At 44.3% G+C, this 7,489-nt stretch overlaps 1 protein-coding gene across 1 annotated transcript; it reads right to left on the bottom strand.

Moving 5' to 3' along the window:
* Nucleotides 1-3,816: 3,816 nt before the first annotated feature.
* Nucleotides 3,817-6,334, bottom strand: RPS26 (ribosomal protein S26). Its single transcript, XM_010839209.1, has 4 exons — nt 6,027-6,334; nt 5,586-5,763; nt 4,674-4,804; nt 3,817-3,924 (listed from the first exon to the last, which is right to left on the bottom strand). The coding sequence occupies exons 1-4, from the start codon at nt 6,027-6,029 to the stop codon at nt 3,889-3,891; spliced, it is 348 nt and encodes a 115-aa protein (XP_010837511.1). The 5' UTR covers nt 6,030-6,334; the 3' UTR covers nt 3,817-3,888.
* Between the last annotated feature and the right edge of the window lie 1,155 nt (nt 6,335-7,489).

Raw genomic sequence — 7,489 nt, 5'->3', positions numbered from 1 at the left:
TCTAAAATCAAAAAGTAATTCCAATGCAAATAAGTTTTCAAGGATTTCAAATAAAGGATTTTAGACCTGAACCACTTTCCCCCAGTCCACTGGAATTCAGCCAGTGACTGCTTTGCTTTTTGTGACATGCCAGGTGCTAATAAAGGTCCATCTAGTCAAAGCTATGGTTTTTCCAGTAGTCATGTATGGATGTGAGAGTTGGACCATAAAGAAAACTGAGCACTGAAGAACTGATGCTTTTGAACTGTGGTGTTGGAGAGGACTCTTGAATGTCCCTTGGACTGCAAGATCAAACCTGTCAATCCTAAAGGAAATCAGTCCTGAATATTCATTGGAAGGACTGATGCTGAAGCTGAAGTTCTAATACTTTGGCCACCTGATGCGAAGAGCTGACTTATTGGAAAAGACCCTGATGCTGGGAAATGAAGGTGGGAGAAGATTACGACAGAGGATGAGATGGTTAGCCTGCATCACCGACTTGATGGACATGAGTTTGAGCAAGCTCCAGGAGTTGGTGATGGACAGGGAAGCCTGGTGCCCTGCAGTCCATGGGGTTGCAAAGGTCAGACACGACTGAGTGACTGAACTGAACCGAGGGATACTCTTGCCTCAGGGCATTTGTAGTTGTTATTATCTCTGCTGGAGAGCTATTTCTCCATTTATGTAAATGGCTTCTCTTTCACTTTTTCTAATTGTTATCTATCAATCTTACTAGACCATCTTTTATAAAACTGTAGCCCTTCCTCAGGCCTAACCACCCTCTCACACTCCTCCCCAAATAAAATGTAATGCTCTGAGACCAGAGTCTTGGTCACCACCTATGTCTTTAGCACTTAGAAATGTTGGCACATAGTAGGTTCTCAATATTTCTTGAATAAAAGATCGTTTTGTATCACTTAAGCCACACCAAAATACTGATATAGGAATGACTTTCCTAAAGATTAGAAAATTGAAGGCAGAGGTTAGGTAACTCACCCACTGTGGTTGGAGAAGACTCTTGAGAGTCCCTTGGATTGCAAGATCCCCAGTCCATCCTAAAGGAGATCAGTCCTGGGTGTTCATTGGAAGGACTGATGTTGAAGCTGAAACTCCAATACTTTGGCCACTTCATGTGAAGAGTTGACTCATTGGAAAAGACCCTAATGCTGGGAAGGATTGGGGGCAGGAGAAGGGGTGACAGAGGATGAGATGGTTGGATGACATCACTGACTCAATGGACATGGGTTTGGGTAGACTCCGGAGTTGGTGATGGACAGGGAGGCCTGGAGTGCTGCAGTTCATGGGGTCAGAGTCAGACACGACTGAGCGACTGTACTGAACTTACCCAAGGTCGCATAGTTCCAAGTATGAGGTGAGATTTACATTTAGAAGTCAGCTCTCTTAAATCAACTAGCATTTTGTGTATTTATTTAGCTGTGCCAGGTCTTAACTGCACACACAGCATCTTTTTAGTTGCAACTTTCAAACTCTTAGCTGTCGCATGTGGGATCTAGTTCCCTGACCAGGGATTGAACCCAGGCCCCCTGCATTGGGAGCAGTCTTAGCCACTGATCACGAGACAGTCAGATGCTTGTTTTAATAGAGAACTTGTACTCAAAGTACCCATACATGCTAAGTTATGGAGAGAGGCAAACAAATATGAAAAGCCAGGAATTGAGGTTGAAGGAAAGGATGGTCCAGGACCTCAATGAAACCTGGTTACCACAGGGAATTGACTTGAAATCCAATAACCTCACAGGTGGACATTGGACCAATGACTGAAAAGCCCTGAAGCTTCTACCTGGCTTGAATACTCTTCACCAGAAATGTTACAGAGGTGAGGCGGTGAGACTGCAATTCTCCCGCTTCTAATAGTCCATTAGAACAAGCTGAGGGTGAGGGGTAAGAGGTAAGGGCTCAAAGATCTGTTATCATCTTTTTTGTGACTAACTGGCTCAGAGAGTAAAGCTCCTGCCTGCAATCCCTGGGTCAGAAAGTTCCCCTGGAGAAGGAAATGGCAACCCACTCCAGTATTCTTGCCTGGAGAATCCCATGGATGGCAGAGCCTGGTGGGCTACAGTCCACGGGGTTGCAAAGAGTCGGACTCCGACTGAGAGAGCTCACTTCACTTCACTAAAATTATCAGCCCACAAGAGCTTAAGAACAGACCACTGATCTTGCAGTGCAAACATCTGAAAATGATCTGTGGGCTACTTCTAAGTGGCATTCTTTCCTAAGACAAATTATGGATGTCTATATAGGGCTTAAACTTTTAACAGGTGGAACATTAGATATCCTGATTGCCCATTAGACACAACTTCGAAACTGGTGGTAGATTGGGAGGTGGGGTGGGGCTATTTTAAAGCCTGAAGCATGTGGAGTCCTTTTGTGAGTTTTTTCTGGCTGTCAAAAGTCAGAGATTATCTTCTAGTCGACAGCTACACCAATTCTTAGCCTTCAGGCTCTTGAATCCTTGGAGATAGGATTGTACTTCGCACATTAATCCATTTTTAAACCCATGGGAGAGCCAAGGATAGGTTGTGCCTACCTATAAACATCTCAAGAGATATCTCACAGCAGTTATATGGTTGATTTACTACTTGAACCTGGTTTTACTGAGCAAACTGGGATTTGGGACCACCAGGTTTACCATTTGTTTTCACCATGAACGGGACTTTCTTCTATCCAATGTTTTATCATTGGTGTTAACGGGGTCATAAATGTAGAGGAATGAAGGAGCACAGATATTGGGGGAAGTCTCCCCAAAGGATGGAAACCCACACCTACAGTGTTCTAACAAATCCAGGACTTGCCACAGCTGTTTCAGCACATGTATAAGTATGCAGACCATAAGCAAGACAGAGCAACAATTTCCAACTGGGTTTCTTTAGTTAAAGGTTCTCCCATTAACAGGACCACCATTCTGCTCTAAAACAATCCACCCCTTCTTTGCTATCATATCCTTTGAATACAAACATTTGCGAAAACTTGTTTCCCAGAACAATGTGTACTTTAATCAAAACTTCCAAGCTACTAGTTTAGCTTAAGGTAAAAAATTCATACAACCTAACCAGCAAAGTCCTTAACACACATTTACATATAATTTTGGACAAAGCATTGGTTAGGGGCACCATCTCTTCAAAAATCCATATATAATTAATTTTAGAGTTAGCCTTTTGTATCTGTCTGTACTTTCACACTCGAGGATTCAACAACTGTGGATGGTGTATTATGTATTTACTGAAAACAAAACCACCCCCGCCCCCTGCAGTTAAACCCATGTTGTTAAAGGGTCAACTGTGTATTGCTAGCTGGGAACCCTCTAATTTCTGAATTCTGAAACAAATGAGCCATTGTCACACAGACTACAGCCTTTTCCCAGACTTTTTGCACAAAGTTCCCTCTTATGGGACTTCCACAAATTTCTACAAATGCCTGCCATTCAGGGCATTGTCACCTCACAGAGCAATGTACCACAGAAAGATGAAGGCTGGGTGATTAGCTTAGCAGCAGATCAAGGTAGGCAGGTAAACCTGACTTGAGGTTAAGGACCTGAATACAGATCCCCTTATGCTATTCAAGTTGTGGACTTTTATTAAAGTCTTCATGTTGCCACAAGAGGAATGCACACCTTAGTCTAAGTGACTTCCTGATGCACTCCTCACTCTGCTAGTTTCCTCCCCATTTTTAAGACACCAACTTAAGCCATTTGCCAAGCTGAATTAATCAAACACAGATGCCCTAATTCCTCGCCCTCATCCCTAAGCTATGCAAACTGGGGAGACTAAATGTACACGACCCCCACTTCATCTGACAACATATATTCAACATGCAACATAAAGTATAATTTCCATTTTATTGTCTTTTCAGAGAAACCAATATTTCTTCAGTCTTTAAGGACTTGGATCCTTACATGGGCTTTGGTGGAGGACGTGGGGCAGCACCCTGAAAGACAAAGTGAAAGAATTAAAAAACCATCCATGGAAGCGTCCCCTCAAAAAACCCGACCACTACCTCCCCATCACTAACAGTGTATTATTTGGTCCATAAAGGCATGGATAGATGTGGAAGGAGATGACATTACTCAATCTGAAACAGACTAACTTGAAAGCAAATGTTTCAGGTGTGGGTCTTACCAGACTTAGTTGACCCCACCCATAGGCAGAGATCTTAATTTGATTTTCCTTGTCCTCATTTATCTTTCTTCTATTACCCCAACAAAACAGATCTTCATGACCCAGATACTAAATCCCAGATCTGGTTTTGTCCCATTCATGGTGAAAACAAATGGTAAACCTGGTGGTCCCAAACCCCAGTTTGCTCAGTAAAACCAGGTTCAAGTAGTAAATCCGGACCATGTAACTGCTGTGGGATGTCTCCTGAGATGTTTATAGATAGGCACAGCCTATCCTTGGCTCTCCCATGGGTTTAAAAATGGATTAATGTGCAAAGTACAATCCTATCTCCAAGGATTCAAGAGCCTGAAAGCTAAGAATTGGTGCAGCTGTCTACTAGAAGATAATCTCTGACTTTTGACTGCCAAAAAAACTCACAAAAAGGACTTTCTACTTGCTTTTCAAATGTGGTATTGGAGAAGTCTCGCTGCAGTCCATGGGGTTGCAAAGAGTCAGACACGACTGAGTGACTAAACTGAACTACCCCTCTCATTTCCATACCTCTTTTAAGGTACTCACCGCAGGTCTAAATCGGGGTGGAGGTGTTCGGTCCTTACGGGCTTCCCGAGAGCGATTCCTGACTACCTTGCTGTGAATGGCACAACTCACGCAGTAATGTAGTTTCACATACAGCTTGGGAAGTACATAGGCTAAGAAACAAAAATAATTAGAGCTGTGATATTAGATACAGTACCCACTTTGCCCTGTTCTTCTTTGTTCCTTCTAACCCTCAAAAATAAACTCACTTACAAGTCAGGCATACCTACAAGATTTCACTCCCAAAGCCAACTGTTCGGTTTATACCTAAACACAGGCACAGAGTTCACAAATAAATGATCCCCTACCAGCCCATCCTGTCACCACAGGGACTAAATCCACACCAGATGCAATAGGATGGAATGCAGTTCCTTCAATAATTGCACCAGCCCTAATGCCTACTTCTGTCCCCATTCCCAATTACCTAAGAAATCTAACAAGTCTTATAAAAAGAAAATGACAAGAAAACACCATATCGCTCTAAAAATTACCCTTGTCAACCCAACTAGACTCCTTCCAGTCTTAAAAAACTCCTTTCCACAAGTTTGCCAACTCAAACGTTTACCAACAATTCAAAACGTTTTTTTACATTTACCACGTTTACAGCCAGTGCTCCCCAAGTTTTGATACAGGATAAGCACTGAAAGTGCTTCTAGAATCTCATCCCCTATAAGACTCAAAGACTGTGCAAGACCACACAAAAAACTCTCTGTCCAGACAGGGCTCAAAACGGCACATAACGCAGCAAAAACACCATTCTCCTCTACCGACAACAACCGTAACAGTGCAAGAAAGTGCTGGGGATGCTCCAAAGAACGGAGCCCACGAATGGGGTGGCGGCGGGAGGTGGTTTTAGGTATCAGGATACTCGCACATTTCGAGCTGCGGACTCACCATCGAAAACACTCGCTTCAGAAATGTCCCGGACGGCTGCGGCCTCTACTATGTTCCGAATGACGAACTTCTTAATGGCCTTGTCCTTGGGCACACATCGGGCACAGTTGGTGCAGCGAATAGGCTGCACATGGCCGCGGCCCTTTTTGGCACGACCGTTGTTCCTTCTTTTCTTGGTCTGCGTCAGGATGAAGATTCCATTAAGAAGGAGCAACTTACCCGGCCTTAGCCCCCATCCGGCCACATTCCTTGCCGACCACCCCCAAGAAAGCGCGACTCACATCTCCAGTTCCTCCGCAGATCCCTCCAAGCCGGGAAGAAACATACCCTCTTTCCTTTCTTCCACCGCTGTCCAGGCTTTCAACCCTCCCCGCAATCTCAGAATCGGCTCCTCTCAGTCTCCACCCGGCCCCGAACTATTCCCCACGCGCTAGCACTCACCATCTTGGAAGCGCCGAGGCGAGAGAGGATCCGGCTACGGGGCCGGCTCTCTTATATAGAGTGAGATCCCTCCGCTCGCGCCCCCTAGATGTCTCCAGGCCGCACGCCAAAACAGGAATCCATTTTACTCAAATTTTCTTTATTATTCAGTGTTCCTACTTAAATCTAGAGTAGGAAGGTGCTCTTCGAGTTTATTTTCCGTTGCTCAAGGTGACTATGGGACTATTTAATCAACTGGCGGAAGAAAATTAGAGTTATACGTTTCCCAGCAACCCTTGCGACGCCCTGCTCCGGACGTAATTCTGGCCACTATAACTATCCGTTTTTGCGATGCTAGGCGCGGAAGTTGCCCCACGCAGAACGCAAGTTACAATACCTATTGAGAGGCCAGAGGGGAAGAGATGCATGGTGGGAGTTGTAGTATGAGGTTGGCAGGCCATGGCCCCCAAGCACTTAGACCGAAGTCTGCACCACACCACTGGGAGACGCTGTTTCTCTGACATTCCAGTTGGTGCAAGATTGAGAAACCCAAGGTGGGGCGTGGTGGGAGGGGAATAAAACATTTTAATTCCTCCTTCCAATACAACATCCACTCAAGGGACCTGAGTCTGAACAAACTCTGGGAGATAGTGAAGGACAGGGAAGCCTGGCGTGGTGCAGTACATGGGGTCGCAAAGAGTCGGACACAACTGAGCAACTGAACAACCACCGACCAATGAATATGGAGGAAAACCTACTGATGCGTTGATGCTAGGGCTGTTTCTCACTTTTAAAAAAAATTTCTGGAACCTGCTAGCACAATGCTAGGCGCTGTAGTAAGCATTATGTAAATACTAACTCATTTAAACCTCAACAAGCCTATAACCTATAAAGTAGGTTATGTTACTATCCTTAATTTACAGATTGAAGAACCGTGTAGACAAGTTGAAATTGAAATTGGCCAAAGTCACATAGTGCTAATAAGAGGTGTTCTGGCTTCACTATACTATGCTGCCTCTTAGCTAACAAATAAATGGATGCGGAAATAGCCTGGACTAGTGACTTAAGACGATTTGACTCAGAATGCTAGTAGAAATATATTTTACATTGGTACTCAGTACATATACAAATACACACACACAAAAGTGAAACACAAACTTCATGAAACCATGCCCTTACAACATAAGGTGCACTGTTATGCTTTATTTTCTTTTAATAAATGTTGATCAATCCACACCAAGGTGATTGCACCACTCTCTGATGAATCTGACCCCCTTCTGAAAATACTTTGTCTTTTCCAAGTTCTCGAACAAGAATGGCTATACATGGGTAGCCAACCACACAGTTCAGTTCAGTCGCTCAGTCATGTCTGATTCTTTGTGACCCCATGGACTGAAGCACGCCAGGCCTCCCTGTCCATCACCAACTCCCAGAGTTTACTCAAGCTCATGTCCATTGAGTCGGTGATGCCATCCAACCAACTC

The sequence above is a fragment of the Bison bison genome, unplaced genomic scaffold (genome assembly GCF_000754665.1).
Source record: "Bison bison bison isolate TAMUID 2011002044 unplaced genomic scaffold, Bison_UMD1.0 scf7180017864115, whole genome shotgun sequence".
Lineage (NCBI taxonomy): Eukaryota > Metazoa > Chordata > Mammalia > Artiodactyla > Bovidae > Bison > Bison bison.
Note: the sequence above shows the minus strand (reverse complement) of the source record. Positions and strands in the feature narration are given on the sequence as shown.

Excerpts from the sequence above, each read along its gene's own strand:
- RPS26 (XM_010839209.1), bottom strand. Across the intron at positions 4,805-5,585 it reads TGAAGCGAGTGTTTTCGATG|CCTATGTACTTCCCAAGCTG; the intron begins GTGAGTCCGCAG and ends TTTGTTTCTTAG. Across the intron at positions 3,925-4,673 it reads CACCCCGATTTAGACCTGCG|GGTGCTGCCCCACGTCCTCC; the intron begins GTGAGTACCTTA and ends TTTGTCTTTCAG.